Source organism: Garra rufa, chromosome 5 (assembly GCF_049309525.1).
Source record: "Garra rufa chromosome 5, GarRuf1.0, whole genome shotgun sequence".
Taxonomy (NCBI): Eukaryota; Metazoa; Chordata; class Actinopteri; order Cypriniformes; family Cyprinidae; genus Garra; species Garra rufa.
The window spans coordinates 24,242,616-24,266,547 of NC_133365.1; the positions used below are offsets into that span (position 1 = coordinate 24,242,616).

Here is a 23,932-nt window from a genome sequence, read left to right on the forward strand (position 1 = left end):
ACTACACTTCGAGTGGAGTTAAACTGTGGCAAATTCATTTGAATGAGTATGATTTAGAAAGGCACACACCCCTCAGAAAAGGTCATCAAAAGAAAATGCATATCAGAGCAAAAACCAAGTCCTGGGGTCAAGATAACTGCCTGTAGAGCTCAGTGACAGACTTGCGTTAAGGCAATGATCTAGGGAAGAGTTCAGAAAAAAAATCTGCTGCATTGAAGGTTCACCGAAGCATTATCCATAATGGAAGACGATTGGAACCACTAGGAAAATGTCTGCCAGCCTAGAAAATGTCTGCCAGCCCCCATCCAAGCTGACAGAGCTTGAGAGGTGAAAAGGTGAGGCAAAGAATGGCAGATAATTGCCAAATGCAGATGTGCAAAGCTTGTCACATCATACCCCAAAAGACTTGAGGCTGTAAAGGTGCTTCAACTATGTACTGAGTTAAGAGTATGAATACTTATGGAATGTACTTATTTCAGTGTTTTATTTTTAATAAATCTGTAAAATTTGCAAATCTGGTTTTTGCTTTGTCATTATTATGGTGTATGGAATGTAAATTGATGTGGGGAAAAACTAATTTAAAGCAGTTTAACATAATGCTGCAACAAAACAAAATGTGAAAAAAAAGAATAAGCTACTTTTGCAAGGCACTTTATATAATTTTATATTATATATAAATATATTTCATATATAAGCATAACTTATTTTTCTTAAATCTATATACATGCATGTGTGTTAAATACAGATGTAAAATCATAAAAATATACAGTACTTTAATAATACTTGCATCTATCAATGCATTTGGGAAAAAACTGTTATTAATGTTAAAAAAATATATATATTCAGACACCAGATATAATATTTGATATTTTTTTACTAATGGGCGCAGGACACTATAGTTCATTTATGTAAATGAGAACAGCAAAATAAAGCAAAATGTGAGGTATTATACCCAAAAAATTCTTCATACAGTGGACTACCAATGAAATTGATTAAAAAAAAATTGAGACCAAAAATTTGATTTGACATTTTGACCTGACCATGTTTTGTTACATACTTTTTTTTATCAGTGTTATCTGACATTATCAAGATGAATTTGTTCTGAACACAGTTTAACTCTTGAGTTCTTGTCATATTTTATTACCATTTTTTAAATTATAGCAAATAGACTGCGATAACGTAAGTTTTATTTTTTTTAATTTTGAAGGTTTCTGAATACATTTTGGTTTGACTTTATATACATAAACCCAAATAGAAAATAAAACAGTCATCAAATAAGCCTGTGTCCTAAATTCCTGAAACATTAGCATTCAATGAAATTAGGTAAAGAAATCAATCAAAACTGTATGTGTGTGAAAATATTCGCATGTAAACCCCTTTGCAATGGTTAACATTTTAGTAATTAATTACACATTTTTTCTCAGTAACTGTAACAGGTTAGTTACATTTGTTTTGTAATTAAATGACGTAATTCCATTAAATAAATAAATCTAAGTTTTCAACTGTCTCAGTGACTGTATCTCACCTGAACGACTGACGTCAGTGTCACCTATCCTGTTTGCGTGCTCCGGCCCCGCCCATTTAACTGATGACGCAGTGTGAAAGGTGTGGCCTAGTTAGCTTTACAGCGGCGGTTCCAAGGCGACCAGTAGTACCTCCCTGTCACCTTTCATGCTAAGTTTGGAGCAGGAACTTCCCAGGTAGGAAAAACAAAGCATTACTTGTTCTAACTACTCAACAGAAACGTTTATACTACTAACCTATGCTTTCTTACCGACTTTACAAGAAAATTATTTAAAATATAAAACATTCTTTTAAGTTCTTAAGTCTTTTATTTGCTGCGAAGTTGATACAATCTGTTTGAGTTGTTTTATTTACATTGCATTAGACTAATGTTGTAGTTAATTCCACCATTTCAATGTCATACAATACCACATCATATTAATAATAAACACTTTAGTCAGAGGTTCCGGTTTACATCCATTAATGTCATCCTATGCCTGTGTTTCCTCCATTATGAGCCACAGACAGGAAAGCAGCCTGTTTTATTCCAAGAAAACATTTCTCAGCTGTTTTAAATAAAATGGTGGTGAATATCAGAACTAAAGAGGTCACCTATGTCGTAGTTACCTGTGCTCTTTAAAACCTGTTTAGCCAATTGTAAGGGGTGTAGTCACTGGGCCACTAAGGAGTCTTTCAGACTACTGGAATGTGAGAGAAACACTGAAACTTTGTTATGTTGGTCATGTCCACAAAAGAAGCTCCTAGACAACAATAGAAATGCCCAAAGGTAGAAAAGGATATTGTGGTGTTTGGATACACATACTGTATAAGGAAGACATCCAAGCTCTTTACAGTCCAGGAGGAATAGATATTATATATGAATACACCTGCCTGCTTTGTCTCATAAACTTCAGGGTGAGTTTCAACACAATTGTCACCTGTTCCAACATGTTTTTATCCAGAGGAAGATTTATAAGGAAGACTCAAGATAAAGGAAACAATAAATCAACTGATTATTCCACCCTTGGAGGAACCTTCAACAACAGCACACCCTACATGTGACACACACAAGGGTTGATCACAAAACCAAGAGGTGTCCGGTTCTGTTACACAGTGCTTTCTTGTTAACTTTAAAGACAACCCAGTCTAGACTAGAGCATTTAGACTGGGAAGGATGCAGATGAACAACTTTTGACTACCAGGACAGTTACTTGGAGTCCTGTTCAGCTGTGAACTTAAGGGACAGACCAATGTTTCCATCTAAGAAGGAGAACCTGCCCTCTCCCATCCTGGAGGATTCTTTCTTTCCCTTCACTTCATCCGGTCACCGGATCATGGCGCCTACAATGGGAACGGATGATCTTCTCGCTTCACCTCAGGATGACAGCAGTCCTACACTGCTGGAGAAGGACCTAATCTTGGCTGCTGAGGTGGGCCAAGCTTTGCTGGAGAAAAACGAGGAGCTGGCCGCTCAGATAGAGCAGATGGAAAGGGAGATGGAGGTATGAATGAGAATGAATGGTCAAAAGTCATGGAGTTTCGATAGGCCTGTTCACACACCAAGAATGATAACTATAAAGTGTTAACTGTCATTCCAGTTCTGAGACTAGTGATAGTCAACACCTCAACTGTAACAACACAGTGGAATGATATTGTGAGAATTAATTTCAGAACCTTTTTTTAGCTGATTTTTGTTTATTTGTAATTTTGTTTGCGTGAATCCACCTGACTAAAACATTATCATCCGCTGGTGTGGATGCTAATACTTTTCTTTAATTAGTTAACTTTATCATTTTTGGTGTGAACAGGCCTTGGCACTGTAGAAAAAATACATGACATGTTACTAGTTACTATGATTGTTACTAGATTCACCGTTCTGATTTCTTTTTTAGTTAACCATATAAACTCTTAGCTAACTGATTTTTTTTTTTTTTTTGAATTTAATTAAAATATACTTTATTGTCCACTCCAGTAGAGAAATTTGTGCTTATGGTGCTTCACACATATACAATCCATTGTTCCTTCTTTAAACCATTATAAGAAGAGTAAATAATAACAGCATATAAAAGGTCTGTCACAATAAAATAAAAAAAATAATCAAATGCATTGTAAAGCAACACAAAACATTAACCATCACATGTCTAAAATTAAATTTATCTAGCAAATGTTCTTGTCCTTTACTGTTGTAATGGACGAAATATTTAAAAGGTGGTTATTGATTATATTTACACCATTCAAATACTTTTATTCAGCTAGGACACATTAAATTATAATAAAGATTTTAACATTGTTGCAAAATGTTTATTGTTTATTTCAAATAAATACTGTTCTTTTGAACTTCGTATACATCAGCTGAAAAAATACATCATGATTTGCACAAAAATATTACATTTATGATAAGTAGGTACCAAACAATATTGGGGAAAGTTACTTTTAAAAGTAACTATTGCGTTACTCCCTAAAAAAGTAACTAGTTACGTTAGTTACTTTTTATGGAAAGTAATGCATTACATTACTTTTGCGTTACTTGTCAAATCTGGCCAGGGTTTGCTTGTTTGTTTTAAATATAATGAGTTTTATTTTTTTTGGCAAATGTAAAAGCCCTTTCACACCAAAAGTGAAATGAATACATTTCAGGCTGAAGAAAAAATAAAATTCACGTCTGTATAGAACACAGGAGCAATAAAAAAATTAAGCACAAATGTTAGTTTATCTAATGTAATTTTTGGTTATTAGTATGGTTGAATTGGATCATCGAAGGTCAGCAGCAAACACACCGGTTAATAAAATGGGATTAAATACATAAAGAATATGTTATTTAACATATTTAATAATTGCATGTTTGTGTCATATTCATATTGAATGTCATATTAGTGTTTGCATTTCACTGTTTTTATTCATTTTGAGGAATACTGAATCTGTTTTTTTGCAAAAGAGATCAATTAATGACTGTTCACATTTAGTCTAGACCTACAGTAACATTATGTTTATACAGAGTACACAATGCATCTACACCGACTGCAGATTTCTCTCAATATTTATTGATTTGTCAGTCAATAAAGAGGGGGAAAAAAGTAATGGCGTTACTTAATTGAAAAAGTAACTAAGATATTTTTTTGTAAATTAAAAAGAAATGAATTACTTTACTAGTTACGTAACTCATGTTACTTGTAATGCGTTACCCCCAACACTGGCATCAAATGGGCATATTAGAATGATTTATGAAGGATCATGACATTGAAGACTGGAGTAATTATGCTAAAAATTCACCTTTGCTCAAACTGAAATAAATTAGAATTAAAACTAGGAAACAGTTATTGTAAATTGTAAATATATTTTGCAGTATTGCTGTTTTTACTGTATTTTTAATAAAAAATTGTATTTTTAGTGAGCAAAGAATTCTTAACACGCTTAAAAATACATACTGGTTAACCGTTTACTAGTGGACTTGCCTGAAAAGAAGTACGAGAAATAAAGTTAAAGAGAAAAATGCTCAAACATTATTGATTTTGAGTGTTTTTATCTCCTGCTTAGTAAAATGATGTGGGATCTTCAGTTTTGGTCTCAAATCTCTATAAAGCACCAGACAAGGGATTTTTGCATGTTACAATTGCAGAGATGTTACTTTATACTTATACCACCTTCAAAAACACCTAGAAGTTTCTTAAATTCATCATAAGAAGCTCATTTAGGTAGATATGATTCTAAATCAAACCTGTTAACATCATTAAAGAACTCTTTGTGTGTGTGAATTACATACAAAGTTTGTTTGTCTCTGTACAACAGGCTATGCAGCAGGAGAAACACATGCTGCAGCGACGTCTGGAGGTGCGGGACCTCGAGGCAAGTCAGCGGGAAGCAGAACTGCAGACTGACATCACAGCGTTGCGTGCGCAGTTGGAACAAAAACACGTTCTGATTCGTGACCGGCGTCGTGAGGAGAGTGAGCAACTGACTCAGCTGTCCAACCACAACCAAAAACTTGTGGAACAGCTGGCAGAGGTGACCAATCAGTAGCTTGAAGTCCACACTTGTATTATTTTTAACAACAACTTGCAAAATCTTTTTATTCAGGCATCCAGGTGTAAGTGGGTAAACATGTCTAGTGACGAAGTTAGATATAGTTAGATAGAGGGCTGGAATGAAGATCAGCAGGTTTAGGTATCTGTCTTATGTCAGAAACAGTCCTAAAATAACGTTTGACTGCATTTATACCTTTTTCTCTCCTTTTTTCTTCTAGGCAGTTGCTTTAGAGCATACTTTGCGTACTGAGCTTCGTTCTTTGAGAGAAGAAATGGAGGATACAAGTTTTAGCAAATCCATAAGCTCTGCTAGACTGGACAGTCTGCAAGCAGAGGTATAGACTCACAATTATTAATCCAAAATGGAATTAGACCTATATAGATCAGCCAGGCCAATTAATCTTGATATTTTGACATGGTCAATTTTGATTTATAGCAAAATAATCAAAGAAAGTATGTTGATTCACTGTTTTTGTCTACTGTTTTTCACTGCTGATCCTGTATCATAGACCAGAGTTTTAAAAGAGCGCTGTACTCATATGGATGAACGACTGAATTCAACTCAAGAAGACAACCACAGGCTGAGATCTGAGAGGGATGGATTGAGAGAAAGGGTGGTTGAGCTACAGACCAGTCTGAAAGATAAAGAAACGGAGGTGAGGACGAATTTGAGCAGGAAAGTACTGTATATAGCAGATGGAGAGTAAATATCTATATAGGATGGATATCTCAGATAAATACTGTATCTAATTAGAATTTACACCCTGCATTTAACATACAAATTGATTTGTTGCATTTAGTGATGTGAAGCTGCACCGGGGCTCATTCTAATCTACAAACTCCAGCTACAGTACTGTTGGAAAGTCCTTTTCATACTTTTAAGAGTCCGCCACAAAGAGTGAAGCACTGAAATGAAATGTCTAATTTAACATAATGAAATCTCAGCTATTCAAAAACTGTTCTTTTGAATCTTCTATTCATCAGATCTTGAAAAAATGCGTCAGTGTTTCACACGTACACATTCAAAAGTTTGGGATCAATAAGACTTGTAATGTTTTTTTTAAAGACGTCTCTTATGCTTATCAAGGCTGCATTTATTTGATTAAGAATATAGAAAAAACTGTAATAGTGTGAAATGTAATTACAATATAAATGAATGGTTTCTATTATAATATACTTTAAAATATAGTTTATTCTTGTGATGCAAAACTGAATTTTCATCAGCCATTATTCTAGTCTTAAGTGTCACATGATCCTTCAGAAATCATTCTAATATGCTGATTTATTGTTAGAATTATCTATGTTGGCAATGGTTGTGCTGCCAAATATTTACTTGAAACCTGTGATATATTTTTCAGGATTCTTTGATGAATAAACGGCATTTATTGAAAATATAAATCTTTCCTAACAGTATAAGTCTTTGCTATGACATTTATCAGTTTAACACTTACTGAATAAAAGTATTCTTTTTTTTTAACAGAGAATACAATTTTACAGACCCTAAACTTTTGAATGGTATTGTATATTGCTAGAAAAGATTTTAAATAAATGCTGTTTTTTTTTACTTATTATTAATTAAAGAATCCTAAAAAACATCACAGCTTCCAAAAAAGCAAATTAGGCAGCACAACTGTTTCCAACACCGATAATAAATCAGCATATTACAATAACCTTCTGAGGGATAATTTAACAATAAAGACTGGAGTAATGACTGAAGAAAATTCAGCTTTGATCACAGGAATAAATTATATTTTAAAGTGCCGTTATTATGGAGTTTTTAAAATTACTTTCATGCAGTGTGAATGAAAACATCCTGCAAAGTTTTAAATCTGAAGTGCACCATGTATAAAGTTATTGTCTTTCAAAAGAAAAAGTTGAATTAGAGTCATGTAAACAAGTCTTTATTTTAAAACAGATCTTAAGCTGTTTCATGTTGATGTCAGCATGAAACATCAGCATATTGCCCACCCACTTGTTGCCCGTGCAGACCCAGGAAAACTTCCCTTCCCTCAGACACTGTAGCAGATTCCTGTGGATAGCGTCATGTCGAGAATACGCTGTGCTCTGCACTGTGAGGGTAAATCTGTTAGGGTACAGTTAGAGTATGTTACGGCATTATCTGTTTGCTCTCAATTGTCTAGAAATGTGTCGATTAATAGCGAATGTTTGTCGTTGTTATTACTTGGTGTTATGATGAATAGAGCAATACGTTGGTGTACAAACTGCAGTGCATTATCAATAAGTTTCTACGTTGGGTTAACACATATACCATGGCTGTTTATGTGTTTAATGTAATGGTGATGGGCATTCCATTTCCGACATGCGCTACACGCAGTAGACCAATCACAAAAGGCTAGGACACAGACCAATCACCGCAGATTAGCGTCATGCAAAGGAGAGGTTTGGAAATTTGAATCGTTAAGCAAATAAGGTAAAAATAAATGCATATTATAAGCAATGCAAGTGTTTTTAGACCTTGCATGCATGTCAACTTGTTGCTGGGGACTCCCAAAAACTAAATATGAACCTTTCATAATCCATAACAGGGCACTTTAATAAATATAAAAAAAAAACAAAAAAAAAACGTTATTTTACTTTTTTTTCTTCTTTCTTTTTTTTTGATCAAATATATCCAGCCTTGATGACCGTAAGATTAAAAGACCATAATTTTGATCACCGTAAGATTAACATTAAAAATCTTACTGATCCCAAACTTTTCAATGGCAGTGTAAATATTAAGCAGGATAAATGTTAATATAATTAAAAAAATTCACTTAAATAACCCCAAACCCAAGTAAAATATTATAAAACTTAAACAATTCAACTTATAACAATTCAAAATATTAATGTATAACAGTCAAAAACAAACCAAAAAATCTTACCAACCCCCAACCCATGAACAGTATTGTATGTTGCATGTAAGAACACTTATTTAGTCAAAATACATGGATATTTTTAAATGGCTGTCAATGGAAAAAGATGGTTATGACTTTAACCAGCAGGGGCTAAACTAAACCTTAATACTTTGACCTTAATAATTAGTAGATTAATGGCTTTTAGCAACTTAATCCCTTGGTGTTTGCTGCATGCACAAATAAAATTGCTTTAATTGCTCAAAAAATATATATCATTTTATTTTTATTTATTATATATATTTAATATTTAAAGCAAGGGTGCCCAAACCTGTTCCTGGAGATCTACCTGCCTGCCGACTTTAATTCTAACCCTTTCTCCAACACAGCTGTCTGTAATTATCAAATGCTACTAAGAGGTTAATTAGCTAGTTCAGGTGTGTTTGATTAGGGTTGGAGCTGAACTTTGTAGGATGGTAGATCTCCAGGAACAGGGTTGTGCACCCCTGTTTTAAAGCAAAATGGACAGTTCTGTTCTGAGGGCATAAATGCACATTTTGAAAATCCACTGAAATATATTGGTCCTAAATTATATAGGAATTAGGCAGTCTAGGTTTTAGGTTCAGATTTCATTGGTCCGAGTTCACTTACCCCTAGAGAGTTTCAGTCTGGCTGTCTCTGGCTCTTTCACAGCTGGAACAGGAGCACAGCACAGTGTTTCAGCTGCGCACGGTCAACCGTACCCTACAGCAAAGGGTTCAAGCCCTGGGAGAAGAGGCCAGTCTGGGGGAGGCTACCTGCTTCCCTTTGTCACTTCAGAGTGAGATCCAACAGTCCCAGGTAGCGCTCAACCCCTGTTTAGTAAAAAGATAGGTGTGCATGCTACAACTTAGCTTGTAGCAAATATTTATAGCACTGATCAAACATCTTTGGGTTTTATATTTGTATGGTCTTTGTTTTTCTCCTCACCCAGCTTTTTTCATCACTATACTTTCTGTTTTTGCTAACTGGTTGTTTTCATTTTGATCTCCAACAGGCCAAAGAAACCATTTTGGCCCATTCAGCCTTTTTGCAAGAAAAGGAAGAAGAAATTCAGAGGTTACAGAACGAGGTTAGCTGCGTAATATGATGACATTGACATCACAATAGCATGCATGTACATTGAGTATCTTCATTTAAGGTGATATGCAATGTTTTGTTCTTTCATCAGCTACAGTCTAGAGAAACTGAATTAGAAGAGCTGAGGGAGGAGGTGAAGCAGTTTCATAACAGTCCTGGTAAACCTACGTACAGGTGAGAACTGAATCAAAAGGCTTTTCAATGTCTACCTTTTTGTTCTCTGTGTGTCATATTTAATGCCAGAGATAAAGTGATAAGCTAACTATGCATGATCATATTTTGCATAATAGTCTGTAGCTTGACACAGTCTATTGTTTTGTCCAGCCCAATCTTTTTTTTTTCCCTTATCACCCATAGTGCCTTGGAAGAGGAGATCATTTTGGCCCGACAAGAACGTGATGCACTCAACCAGCAGCTTCTGAACACTATCAGACACAAGGTGGCACTGTCTCAGGAAGTTGAGTCTTGGCAGGTTAGTAATTTAGTAATTAATTTCTAATCCAGTAATGCCAATTGCGGTTTGTTAGTAAAGAGGTACACCCTAGAAACCACCCTAAATATTGTAGAATTATTTTATTCACTAGAAGTACTCACATTTTTTTAAATAAAATGCATATCCATATCTCATATGCCTTGCAAAGAGAGTGGTCTTTGACATCCTTCTCGAATTCAGAAACACAGCTGACAGAAACTCAGTTCTTATTAATGTTTTCTAGCCAGGCCAGTGCAATTTTTTTCTCAGGGGTTCCTCAGGGGTTAGTCTTAGGACCGTTTTAGTTCCTGCAGTGACAAACTGTATAGAACATACACTGTATTGTTATAAATGATAGTTAACTCCCATTATGCATTGCATGTATTTATTATACAGTTGCAATCAAAATTAGTCAACCCCCCAGAGAGTAAACTACTTTACAAATACAAGCTTTTGTGAAGATCTAGGACTTTATAAAAATAAATCTATAGCAGATTACTGCCATATTAAAAGTGATAATGTTAATATATAATGTAATTTTGAGTTTTTGAATTTGAATTTTTTTTTATTTCAAAGCCATGTCATTATTATTCAACCTATTCAACATTGCTGTTTTTAGTCACTTATTTGTATGGTGGAGAACAAAACTGTCTTAAAACACAATTATGCCTTTAGAAAATCTGTTAAAAAACAGAATTAGCTTGAGCTGCTACACATAAATACAGTTAGCCAGTGCATGTGCTGCAATTTGAGTAGTTAATATGACAAAGTCAACAGAGCTCTCACAAAAGCTATAGAGAATAAATAATTGTATTATTTTAGAAAGTCTAAGGTTATCTGAAGATTTCCAAGACAATAAAAGTTCCTGCAGAGACAGCTGGCAGCCTTATTCCTTAGCTTAAAATGTGTTGTACCAGAAAACCTTTGTGTTGATGAAAGAACAACTGAGGAAAAACCGGCAATGTACAGCCAAAGACTTTCAAGATGACCCAGTGAAAGGTGGAAAAACATTTCATTGCAGATTATAAGATGAACACTAGACAAGCATGGCTTTTATGTTGGGGCATCATGCCGAATGCCACTCTTAACCAGGAAGAACATAAAACATTGACTTGGACATGCTAAAATTCATTTGGATAGACCTGTGGAGTTCTTGAAGAATGTTTTATGGAGTGATGTGACCAAACTGGAACTTTTTGGACTCCAGGATCAGCGGTATGTCTGGTGCAAAAAAGGCAAAGCTTATAAGCAGAAGAACACCATTTTCACCATCTTCATAGTCAAGCATGGAGGTGGATCAGTCCCGTTGCGGGATTGTTTTGTTGCAGGAAGTGGAAATCATGACTGTATGAAGGACATCATGGATTCTTTAAAGTGTCAGGCCATTTTTGCTAGAATTATAATGGCTTTGGTGCAAAGACTGAAGCTAACTGAACAGTGGTCTTTCCTGCAGGACAGCCATCCGAAAGTATACATCCAAATCTACTTAAGCTTGGTTCAGGGATCAGACAGTTCATGAGTGGCCTGTTCAATTGGAACAGTGATCGGAAAGCTTTTTCAGGCGAGGAATGGGCCAAGATTGCAGTAGAGGGGTGACAGAAGCTTCTCAACACTTACAGGCAGCGTTTATTGGTGGTTTTAAAGAATTAAAGATTCAGAACCAGATTTGACTTTTGGGGGTTGAATAATTTTGAACGTGAATGTTTTGAGCCCATTTGATTTTCATTATTTATCAACTTACGTTATTACTCAAAAGTGTATTAATAAACTTTATCTAATAGTGTACTGATGCCTTCACAAAATTTCTGTTCCAGGAGGATATGCGTCTAGTGATCTGTCATCAGGTTCAACTCCAGCAAAAAGAGAAAGAAAAGGAAAACAAAGAACAGCCAGGCCTTCAAAGAGGCACCCGTGCTACCAAATCACTGCGTGTACGTGGGGAAGACGGAAGGAAAGGGTTTTTCTCTTCTTTATTTGGGGGAGACTGACCGGAGGACAAAAAAAAAAAAGGGACGAAAGGGAAGAGAATACAATAATGGGAGATTTCTTACTTTTTTCAACAAATGTCAAATAATCTTTGATTAAAAATCACCCAAATGTGTAAATAGAAAGAAAATAGAAATGAAAATTATATGTATTCCATAGCGGCACTAATGCATATTTATGTTTTTCAATATTTATTTGCAACTTCAAAATCATACATAAAAATAAAAGTATAGCATTTACTTTTTTCCTTGACTATTTTATAGGAGTTTATAATTTTTAAACCATAAAAGAAATGGCCTTTTCAGCACCATTAAAGGCAGTTCAGTAAGGCATTACACCGCATTACAGTCAGTAACATTTCATGTAAACAAAACTTTCACACTCTCAACCTCTCACATTTTTCAAATACAAGACAGATATGTGCCCCAATATACATAATGACCCATGATGAAAAAATAAAATCTTTAATTATATATTGTAGCACCATTTTAAAATTAATAGAAAAGTGCTTTACAGTGTTTGTACATAGACACACTCTCAAATAGAATATGGCATAAAAAATAAAACCTCCACAGTAAAATGACAGTAAAACTGTTGCATAATGAAATATATATAAAGATTATATATAATATAATATATATATGTATATATGTATATGTATATGTGTGTGTGTGTGTGTACTCACTAATAGTGAGTAGTTTTAGATTTCCAAACATTCTTTTTACAAATACTGTAATAATTCAGTGAGATGAACAAAGAATCTTGCAAACAGGAGACAAACTATCAACTTCAATCTTATAAACTATCTTTGAGTCAGTTTAAAATAAGCAAAATGGAGAATTCCATTAAAAGAATTGTGGGAACGACAATATTTACTTTTCAAGCACTTGTAAAAAGTTTTCTACAGCAAAAGCAGTAATATTTTGAAATATTTTGACTATTTATAATAGCTGCTTTCAATTGGAATATATTTTAAATGTAATTTATTCCTGTGAATTTAATTTTCAGCATCTTTACAGCTTCATTGTCCAATTTTTTATTATTATTATTATCAATATTTAAAACAATCAGGATTCTTTGATGGATAGAATGATCCAAAGGTCAGCATTTATCTGAAATAAAACACTTTTGCCACATTATACACTATACCATTCAAGACCTTGCAGTCAGTATAATTTTTTGGGAACGAAATTATAGTAATTAATTTTTTTTTTTCATCAAGGATGCTTTAAATTGATTAAAAGTGATGATAAATGCATGTATAATGTTACAAATGATTTCTATTTTAGATAAATGCTTTTCTTCTGAACTTTCTATTCATCAAAGAAACCTGAAAAATTCTACTTGGCTGTTTAAAAAAAAAAAAAAAAACATTTTTTGAGCAGCAAATCAGAATATTAGAATAATTTCTGAAGGGTCATAATGCAATCATCTGGAGTAATGATGCAAAAAAAAAATAGCCTTGAAATCACACGCATAAATTACATTTTAAAATATATTAAAATAAAAGTAATAAAAATAAAGTGATAGAAGTAAAAATATTTCAAAATGTTAGTTTTTGCTGTACTTTGGATCAAATAAATGCAGGCTTGCATTTATTCTTTTAAAACATTAAACCATACCAACCTTAGAATTGCAATCTTCCAATATTTTAGGTCTGTCAGATATTGCACTGCATCTTAAATTGCTTCATGTAGCACCTAGAGTCGGTTTAAAGTGTCAGAACAGCCATTTATCGACAGAATGTGTAGCTCCAACTTATTCCTGAAGTAGGCACCACAGTTCAACATGACTCACTTATAGTGACTCAACTGGGCAACAAGATGGTCATTAACCAGGACCCTTTTTGGTCCAAAGTTCCATTCTACCTTACAGAATTCAGCTTGAGAGTCTAAAAAAATGTTTATGTTCCTGATGCAGGAGAGAGTTCTTGTGAGTTCTTGTAGAGGAGAAAACAGTACAAGTGCCATTGAGATGAAAGGGAATGCTAACGGATAGTTCTCTTGGGTGTAATCCCAGATTGCTTTTATAGTGTTATTCCCTCATGTTATAGACATACTGATCACCTGCGTCACTAAATTTTTTGCATCTACTTGCATGGCTCAGATTTGAGGTGGAAAGTTTTTTGCTTGAATTTGGTTGCAGACTCCACCTTTGGAAGAAGGTTCAGCATATGTAGATCCTCTTTAAGAGCGTCATAGTTAGTATAGATTTGGAAGTTTATTAATACCAATTTCTGGGTTCATAGCCACTTTCTGAGGAATCAGGCAAAAACAAGCCATCCTCCTCTTCTTCCTCCTCCTCCTCATCAGCAAGCACTTCACTTTCACAGGCACTGCCAGAAGAACACGAAAGAGTTTCTTCTGCACAATATCTATCAATCTCTGAGTTTACAGACATGTTCATAGTAACCGTTTGTAGTGTTTTGGATGATCCTGAATGGTTTAAAGCACAGAAATATTCAGATTCACTTCCTGGATGCATATTGCCGTCACCGTTTTCAGATATTATGCTTTCAGCACTATCTTCCATATCATTAGCTGGTGTGTACTTATAACACTGATTTGATATCTTAGCCTCCTCAGCTTGCTCAGGTGGGTCGACACTGGCGATAGATGATATAAGGTTTTCTCTCGGGTGATAGAACCGAGAGCCATCCTTGGAGTCTTCCTCTGATGAAGAAAAATAGTCATCTGTTTTTGGATGGGTCACTGAAATTGGCTGGGATACCACAGGGGTTAGTTTTAGGACCCGTTGAGGTTGTGGATTAACATCCTGTAAAGGACAAAAACACTATTATTCTAAAGAATAGTGAACCTCTACCAAGCATTGCATTTATTTATTTGGTATCTTTTTACAATAAGGTTTTATTAGTTAACTTTAGTTAATGCATTAACTAGCATAAAGTAATAATGAACAGTTGTATTTTTTAATACAACTGTTCATTCTTAGCTCATGTTAGCTCAGGTGTCATTACACTTGTGTTAAATGAATAAATACATCTACAAAAAAGACTTTAAGACCAGTTAAAATAGAAAAGTGTCTCAGAAAACTAAATGTATCTACCTTATTTTCCCATAAGAGCGGGGACGGCCTTTTGTAAATTTTATGGGTCTGGCTTTCGGTCTCATCAGCGTCCACCTATTTTTAGCTGTACAAAACAGCTTGTTTTGCTGCTTGATATTGCAAATTGCTGTGTCTTACCATGTTATTTTAATGTATTCTCTTAATTATGAACACACTGGTTTGTAGTGCAATCAGTTTTACTCTTTACTGCATGTTTTATTCTTATTGTTATATCCCTATAGCGGTTAATGAACTGGAAGTCTCGCTTATAGGCTTACTTCCGCGTTGAAGAATAAGGTGGATACTGTATATAACATCTTGTAATGTTAAAAAAATGAACTAACGATAAACTTGAATTCCGAAATCAAATTAGGACATACACAAGTTTTTTTGCACAGTATTGAATTACATACCTTCAAAGGTCCTGGAATGCTTTGATTCTTGTTTAGAAGCCTCATGTGGTGAAAACAACCAAAAAGCAAAACAATCCCAGTTGAAAAAGCAATCAGCAGCATGGCCACAATGCACACCAGTAGCACAAAGCTTCTAGTAGAATCTATAAGAACATATAGACACATATAGATCCCCCTTTTAGAATCCTGCAAAATGTTAATTATTTTACCAAAATAAGAGGGATCATGCAAAATGCATGTTATTGTTTATTTAATACTGACCTGAGTAAGATATTTCACATAAACGTGTTTACATATAGTCCACAAGAGAAAATAATAGTTGAATTTACAAAAATGACCCCTTTTCACTGTGTTCACTGTGTTGTTACCTGTTTTTTTTGTGTAGTGATAGTTGTTCATGAATGTCTTGTTTGTCCTGAAAACATAAACTGTCCAGTTGTTGTTCAGAAAAACCCTTTAGGTCCCACAAATCCTGGGGTTTCCACCATTTTTGTTTATTTGAACTCTTTCCAAAAATGATGATTTTGAGATCCATCTTTTTACACTGAGGCGACCGAGGGACTCATATGCAACTATTACAGAAGGTTTGAACGCTCGATGCTCCAGAAGAAAAAAACGAAGCATTAAGAGGAGGGGGTTGAAAACTTTTGAAACGTTGCCTAAATATCATATTTTTTTCAATTAGTACTGCCCTACAGAAGCTACAGAAGATACATTACATGTTTCCCAGAAGACAAAATAAGTTAAATTTACCCTGATCTTCAAATTCGAAAAGTTTTCACCCCCAGCTACTAATGCTTGTTTTTTTTTTCTTCTGAAGCATAATTGAGAGTTTGAACCTTCTGTAATAGTTGCAAATGAGTCCCTCAGTTGTCCTCAGTTGTCCTGACAAGGTGGATCTAAAAATCATTGCCATTTTTGGAAAGGGTTCAAATACACAAAAATGCTGAAAAAACAAAGAATTTGTGGGACCTGAAGGATTTTTGAAGGCAGTTTAAACAAGTGACTATCAACTATCACTGAAAAAAAAAACACAGCTGTGGATCATTCAGGTCATTTTCAGGTCATTTTTTTATAAATTCAACTATTATTTTATCTTGTGGACTATATGTAAACATCTTTTACGTGAAATATCTTATTCAGGTCAGTACTAAATAAAAAATAACATGCATTTTGTATGATCCTTCTCATTTCTCTAAAATAATTAACTTGATGTATCCTTGCTGAATAAAACTCTGCACAGTATACAAATAAAAACGCATTTATTACCTAATAGAAATACACATCTGGTGGTGTTGAAGTTGTTGTTCTTCAAGACTTGTTGATGACTGGCAGAAACACTAACACAGTAGTTCTTTCCAGATGGCACATCATGGAAAATGTAGGGAGATTCTGAGGATGATATCAGTGCTACAAACTAAAAAAAATAAAATAAAAAATGAGTAATGCATTCATGCAAGTAGTAATAAACAGTAATTGTACATAACAAAAAAATATCATGCAGTACCTTTGATTCTCCTGCAGGACTGTTTTCAAAAAGATACAGCAGGTATTCCAGTGGTTTGATCTCCGGTTTTAATTCCAGCCAGTGACTAAAATTAATTTGAATGGACTTTTGTTCAGTTGAGATTTTTACATCTGGGGAACTCAGGCGTGCTACAGTCAAACACAATCATTCCAGAAGAGCATTATTTAGATTTGCTGACAAAAACAACATATGATATTAATTCTAAAAGTCTTTTATAATCTATTTGAACTTACTGTCTCCATATGGCTGGAAAGACTTTGATATAGTTGTCCAGTTGGAGCTCATCTCTTTAAATGTTGCCTGAACCCTCACAAAATAATTCCAGTGAAGCTCATTTGGTTGCCAATCAAAAGCCAGTTCACATTTCAGTACGGCAATGTTAGTGCAGTATGCAGAGCGATTCCACTTTCCTCCAGACCTACCAAAATTTTAAATGCAATCATGAGTACAATAAACTGTTGTTTAAAAAATCGATTTGATAAGACGCAAATGCCTGTATGTACATTTTTTGTGCAGTTATAAACTCCAAGGTATATCTAGTGCCAGGAGGATTTCCTTGTCCAGGAAGCCATTCAGCTGTAGCCTTAAAATCCAATAGTCCAACAGTCAGATTCTTTGGAGGAGAAAGTATTGCTAAAAATAATTACATAATTGAAGCATTAATTACAAAGGAAACAAATTAAACAAAATTTATGAATAAATGCCAAAATACACAAGCCAACATGTACTGACAATAACAAGATGTGTGCATGCAACAAAAGTTTAGATTAATAACTTGCATCGTGAGGTTAAGAAGAAAGGTTACTATTTGCGTTTCATATCTGTTCTACATCGAAGCAGCTTTCAAATAACAGTTCAGATGCGCTACCTTTAGAGGGTGTCAGGCATATTTGAAGCAAAGTGAACATGCAGGCCAGGAAGTGGGTCATTGTGTCATTAAATCATGTCAAACCTTTAAAAAGGCTGTGAGTTTATCCTGCAAAAACATTAAACGGTACAAAACAATTACAACAGATCACAGATAATATGGATAATTGGAGAAAAAAAAAAAAAACAACAACATTGAATAAAAGCAGCTTTACATAAATAGAATTATGCAAAATAGCATGTTTAGTCTGGTGCAAACATTATTAGACTTAAAGGGCCAGAACAAGTTTATAATTCTAATATTACAATCATTTCAATACCAAAAGGAGAAATATATTAAAATAAAAACAAGTGTTCAGTAAAAACCTACTAATTATGAAGAATTAAAGTCATACTCACCACACTGGAGTCACCTCAGTTTTGATAAATAAAACACGAGTCCTGAAGACAGCAGATCTATCTTAAATACCAGCAGCATATTGAGACTCGGTTTAAACAAACGATCCAAGCCAAATACTTCTATAAAAACGTGACTCTTTCACTACAGAGCATGCCTTGATGAATACAAAGCAAACATTTATCATACTGTACGTAGAATGAGAGAACAACTATGTGCAGGTTTGCACTGACAATATATCAAACGAGTCCAGACCTCTTTAGTGATCTAAATGTATTAAGCCCCTCCCCTGTTACCTGAAACATGGAAACAGGTTGTTCCAGTCTCCAAAATGGAATCTTGCCTGTTGTCTTCATCAATCTCCACCCAGCATGCACCTGGTACAAGCACAATACTTGATGAAGGTAATTATGTTGTCATGAACATCTTGAAAATATTAAGCAGAAGCTTCAAGATATGAATTATTTATATATATATATATATATATATATATATATATATATATATATATATATACTGTGGGTACGGAAAGTATTCAGACCCCCTTAAATGTTTCACTCTTTGTTATATTAAATCATTTAAGTTCTCTTTTTTCCCTCATTAATGTACACACAGCACCCCATACTGACAGAAAAACACAGAATTGTTGACATTTTTGCAGATTTATTGAAAAAGAAAAACTGAAATACCACATGGTCCTAAGTATTCAGACCCTTTGCTGTGACACTCATATATTTAACTCAGATGCTATCCATTTCTTCTGATCATCCTTGAGATGGTTCTACACCTTCATTTGAGTCCAGCTGTGTTTGATTATACTGATTGGACTTGATTAGGAAAGCCACACACCTATCTATATAAGACCTTACAGCTCACAGTGCATGTCAGAGCAAATGAGAATCATGAGGTCACAGGAACTGCCTGAAGAGCTCAGAGACAGAATTGTGGCAAGGCACAGATCTGGCCAAGGTTACAAAAAAAATTCTACTGCACTTAAGGTTCCTAAGAGCACAGTGGCCTCCATAATCTTTAAATGGAAGACGTTTGGGACGACCAGAGCCGTTCCTAGAGCTGGCCGTCCGGCCAAACTAAGCTATCGGGGGAGAAGAGCCTTGGTGAGAGAGGTAAAGAAGAACCCAAAGATCACTGTGGCAGAGCTCCAGAGATGCTGTCGGGAGATGGGAGAAAGTTGTAGAAAGTCAACCATCACTGCAGCCCTCCACCAGTCGGGGCTTTATGGCAGAGTGGCCCGTCGGAAGCCTCTCCTCAGTGCAAGATGCATGAAAGTCCGCATGGAGTTTGCTAAAAAACACCTAAAGGACTCCAAGATGGTGAAAAATAAAATTCTCTGGTCTGATGAGAACAAAGATAGAACTTTTTGGCCTTAATTCTAAACGGTAAGTGTGGGGAAAACCAGGCACTGCTCATCACCTGTCCAATACAGTCCCAACAGTGAAGCATGGTGGTGGCAGCATCATGCTGTTGGGGTGTTTTTCAGCTGCAGGGACAGGACGACTGGTTGCATTCGAGGGAAAGATGAATGCGGCCAAGTACAGGGATATCCTGGACGAAAACCTTCTCCAGAGTGCTCAGGACCTCAGACTGGGCTGAAGGTTTACCTTCCAACAAGACAATGACCCTAAGCACACAGCTAAAAGAACAAAGGAGTGGCTTCACAACAACTCCGTGACTGTTCTTGAATGGCCCAGCCAGAGCCCTGACTTAAACCCAATTGAGCATCTCTGGAGAGACCTAAAAATGGCTGTCCACCAACGTTTACCATCCAACCTGACAGAACTGGAGAGGATCTGCAAGGAGGAATGGCAGAGGATCCCCAAATCCAGGTGTGAAAAACTTGTTGCATCTTTCCCAAAAAGACTCATGGCTGTATTAGATCAAAAGGGTGCTTCTACTAAATACTGAGCAAAGGGTCTGAATACTTAGGACCATGTGATATTTCAGTTTTTCTTTTTTAATAAATCTGCAAAAATGTCAACAATTCTGTGTTTTTCTGTCAATATGGGGTCAAATGATTTCAGCAAATGGCTGCAATATAACAAAGAGTGAAACATTTAAAGGGGTCTGAATACTTTCTGTACCCACTGTGTATATATATATGTTTATATATAAATATTGGTTGAACAAGCTTATTTTAAATGCCTTGCAAGTGACCATGCAACTGAAATAAATAAAAAATATAATAACTATAGATAGATCTACCTTTTTCTTCCTCTTAAGAGTGAGCATAGCCATTTGTAAATTTTATGTGTCTGTCTTTCGGGCTTATCCACGTCCAGATATTTTTAGCTGTACAAAAGGTGTTCATTGTTATTCTTCTCGTTATTTTCCAATAGCGGCTAATGAACCGGAAGTCTCGCCCATAGGCTTACTTCCATGTTAAAGAATAAGGTAGACAGTATGTAAGAATACAGGAGCTTTAGAGAACCTCTATGCCAGTATCTTCTTTATAATTAGACAAAATTACATCTAGGAATCACACAATGAAAACGATACTATTTACAGTAGCTGACCCATTTAGCTCAGCTTCTAGAGAATAAATATGCACTTGCCTGCCATGCCCTGGAAAGAAGCCCTCAAGGGAAGAGTATGAGACAAAGACCAGCTCTTACTTGGAGAGGAACCATGAGACCAGCAGATCCTTTAATTCCTGTAAGTTGTGAGGTGGGGCCTCAGCACATCCCACAGATGCTCGATTGGACTGAGATCTGGGGAATTTGGAGGCCAAGTCAACACCTCAAACTTGTTGTTGTGCTCCTTAAACCACTCCTGAACCATTTTTGCATTGTGGCAGGGCTCATTATCCTGCTCAAAGAGGCCACAGTCACCAGGGAATACTGTTTTCGTGAAAGGGTGTACATGGTCTGCAACGATGCTTAGGTAAAGTAGGTGGTACGTGGCAGGACCCAAGGTTTCCCAGCAGAACATTGTCCAAAGCCTCACATTGCCTCCACCAGCTTGCCTTCTTCCCATTGTGCATCCTGGTGCCACATGTTCCCCAAGGAGAAAGAGAGAAAAAGTGATTCATCAGACCAGGCCACCTTCTTCCATTGCTCTGTGGTCCAGTTCTGATGCTCACGTGCCCACTGTTTTTTTTTTTGCGCTTTTTGTGGTGGACAGGGGTCTGCATGGGCACCCTGACTGGTCTGTGGATATGCAGCCCCATACGCAACAAACTACGATGCACTGTGTATTCTGACACCTTTCCATCAGAAAAAGCATTAACGTCTTGAGCAATTTGAGCTACAGTAGCTTCTTTGTTGGGTCAGACCGCACGGGCCAGCCTTCATTTCCCACTTGCATCAGTAAGCCTTGGCCATGACCCTGTCGCTAGTTCAACACTGTTTCTTCTGCTTCTAACACATCAACTTTGAGGACAGAATGTTCATTTGCTGCCTAATACAGTGAGGAAAAAAATTAATTGATCCCCTGCTTATTTTGTACGTTTGCAAAGAAATTATCAGTCTATAATTTTAATGGTACAAGTCTATAAGTTTTTGAACAGTGAGAGACAGAATAACAACAAAAAAATCCATAAAAATGCATTTCAAAAAAGTTATGAATTGATTTAAATTTTAATGAGTGAAATAAGTATTTTACCTCCTTGTAAAACATGTATTAGTACTTGGTGGCAAAACCCTGGCAATCACAGAGGTCAGACGTTTCTTGTAGTTGGCCCACTCCTCTTTGCAGATCCTCTCCAAGTCATTAAGGCTTCGAGGCTGATGTTTGGCAATTTATACCTTCAACTCCGTCCACAGATTTTCTATGGGATTAAGGTTTAGAGACTGGCTAGGCCACTCCAGGACCTTAATGTGCTTCTTCTTGAGCCACTCCTTTGTTGCCTTGGCCGTGTGTTTTGGATCATTGTCATGCTGGAATACCCATCCACGACCCATTTTCAATCTCCTGACTGGATTCAATGCCCTGGCCCTGAGCGTACATAGCCCTGTCCATCGCCCCTTTGATGCAGTGCAGTTGTTTTGTCCCTTTAGCAGAAAAACACCCCAAAGCATAATGTTTCCACCTCCATGTTTGATGGTGGAGATGGTGTTCTTGGGGTCATAGGCAGAATTCCCCCTTCCAAACATGGTGAGTTGAGTTGAGCTCGATTTTGGTCTCATCTGACCACAACACTTTCACCCAGTTCTTCTCTGAATTATTTAGATGTTCGTTGGCAAACTTCAGACGGGCCTGTACATGTGCTTTCTTAAACAGGGGGATTTTGCGTGTGCTGCAGGATTTAATTTCTTCACGGCGTAGTGTGTTACCAGTTTTTTTTCTTGGTGACTATGGTCCCAGCTGCCTTGATATCATTGACAAGATCCTTCCGTGTAGTTCTGGGCTGATTCCTCACCGTTTTCATGATCATTTGACTCCACAAGGTGAAATCTTGCATGGAGCCATAGATCGAGGGAGATTGACAGTTATTTTGTGTTTCTTCCATTTGCGAATAATCGCACCAACTGTTGTCACCTTCTCACTAAGGTGCTTGGCAATGGTCTTGTAGCCCATTCCAGCCTTGTGTAGGTCTACAATCTTGTCCCTGACATCCTTGGACAGCTCTTTGGACTTGGACATGGTGGAGAGTTTGGAATCTGATTGATTGATTGGTTCTGTGGACAGGTAACAAACTGAGATTAGGAGCACTTCCTTTTATGAGAGTGCTCCTAATCTCAGCTCCTTACCTGTATAAAAACACCTGGGAGCCAGAATTCTTGCTGATTGATAAAGGATCAAATGCTTATTTCACTCATTAAAATGCCACATTTTTTAAGCGTTTTTCTGTATTTTTTGTTGTTATTCTGTCTCTCACTGTTATATAAACGCACCATTAAAATTATAGACTGATCATTTTTTTTATCAGTGGGCAAACGTACAAAATCAGCAGGGGATCAAATTCTTTTTCCTTACTGTATATGCCAATCACTAACAGGTGCCGTGATGAAGAGATAATCAGTGTTATTTATGTCACATGTTAGTTGTCATAATGTTATACCTAATTGGCGTATTTCAGAAAGGCAAAACAGGCAGCTCAAGACAGACAGAGATGGAGATCTGTAGTCAAATGTAAAAATTGATGTATGTTTCATCAATTCATGCTGTGTTTTGTAGAAAGAGAGTTTAAAAACCAACAGCCATCCAGCTGAAGATCCAGAAGTGCCCTAGCAGGATTTATGACTCACATGCAACCCCAAAGATAGTTTCTTATGAATGTAGAACATTGTGTGTCAAAAAAGGATACTTTGTTTGAAATTAAAATGCTAGAATTATCTGTACTGTTAACCTATTAGAACTTGTACAAATGATGCCAACTGAATATCCCTATGCCTATCCACCTTATTTTTGCCCTAAGATTGGGTGTGGCCATTTCGACATTTTATGGGTCTGGCTTCCAGTCTCATCTGCATCCAGCTATTTTTAGCTGTACTAAACAGCTTGTTTTGCTGCTTAATATTGCAAACTGGTGTGTCTTACCATATTATTTTAATGTATTATCCTCATTATGAACACACTGGTTTGTTGTGCAAACAGTTTTATCGTTTACTGCATGTTGTTATTCTTGTTGGAAGTCTCGCCTATAGGCTTACTTCCAAGTTTAAGAATAAGGTGAATAAGTAATGGTGTTTCCGTATTGCAAGTTAGTTTGAAGCTGGATCCTTTTAATTATTTCAACAACTTTTGAAAG

The 23,932-nt window shown here is 35.9% G+C and overlaps 2 protein-coding genes across 2 annotated transcripts; one reads left to right on the top strand and one right to left on the bottom strand.

Moving 5' to 3' along the window:
* Window positions 1-1,650: 1,650 nt before the first annotated feature.
* Window positions 1,651-12,193, top strand: bicdl2 (BICD family like cargo adaptor 2). The gene is made up of 10 exons (XM_073840566.1): window positions 1,651-1,700; window positions 2,466-3,005; window positions 5,290-5,505; window positions 5,744-5,860; window positions 6,035-6,181; window positions 9,071-9,217; window positions 9,414-9,488; window positions 9,588-9,670; window positions 9,854-9,968; window positions 11,783-12,193. The coding sequence occupies exons 2-10, from the start codon at window positions 2,754-2,756 to the stop codon at window positions 11,954-11,956; spliced, it is 1,326 nt and encodes a 441-aa protein (XP_073696667.1). The 5' UTR covers window positions 1,651-1,700; window positions 2,466-2,753; the 3' UTR covers window positions 11,957-12,193.
* Window positions 12,194-13,292: 1,099 nt separating this feature from the next.
* Window positions 13,293-17,925, bottom strand: crfb12 (cytokine receptor family member B12). Its single transcript, XM_073840567.1, has 8 exons — window positions 17,830-17,925; window positions 17,465-17,594; window positions 17,195-17,379; window positions 16,941-17,089; window positions 16,703-16,850; window positions 15,434-15,576; window positions 15,365-15,370; window positions 13,293-14,729 (listed from the first exon to the last, which is right to left on the bottom strand). The coding sequence occupies exons 1-8, from the start codon at window positions 17,888-17,890 to the stop codon at window positions 14,178-14,180; spliced, it is 1,374 nt and encodes a 457-aa protein (XP_073696668.1). The 5' UTR covers window positions 17,891-17,925; the 3' UTR covers window positions 13,293-14,177.
* Between the last annotated feature and the right edge of the window lie 6,007 nt (window positions 17,926-23,932).

What these genes read in the sequence shown, in the direction of transcription:
- crfb12 (XM_073840567.1), bottom strand. Translation starts at nt 17,890, where the DNA reads ATGACCCACTTCCTGGCCTGCATGTTCACTTTGCTTCAAATATGCCTG. An exon ending in ATGCCTGACACCCTCTAAAG is followed by an intron (nt 17,595 to 17,829) that starts GTAGCGCATCTG and finishes AATTATTTTTAG; the next exon opens with CAATACTTTCTCCTCCAAAG. An exon ending in GTCCTGCAGGAGAATCAAAG is followed by an intron (nt 16,851 to 16,940) that starts GTACTGCATGAT and finishes TATTTTTTTTAG; the next exon opens with TTTGTAGCACTGATATCATC.
- bicdl2 (XM_073840566.1), top strand. Translation starts at nt 2,754, where the DNA reads ATGTTTCCATCTAAGAAGGAGAACCTGCCCTCTCCCATCCTGGAGGAT. An exon ending in TGGACAGTCTGCAAGCAGAG is followed by an intron (nt 5,861 to 6,034) that starts GTATAGACTCAC and finishes CCTGTATCATAG; the next exon opens with ACCAGAGTTTTAAAAGAGCG. An exon ending in GTGAGATCCAACAGTCCCAG is followed by an intron (nt 9,218 to 9,413) that starts GTAGCGCTCAAC and finishes GATCTCCAACAG; the next exon opens with GCCAAAGAAACCATTTTGGC.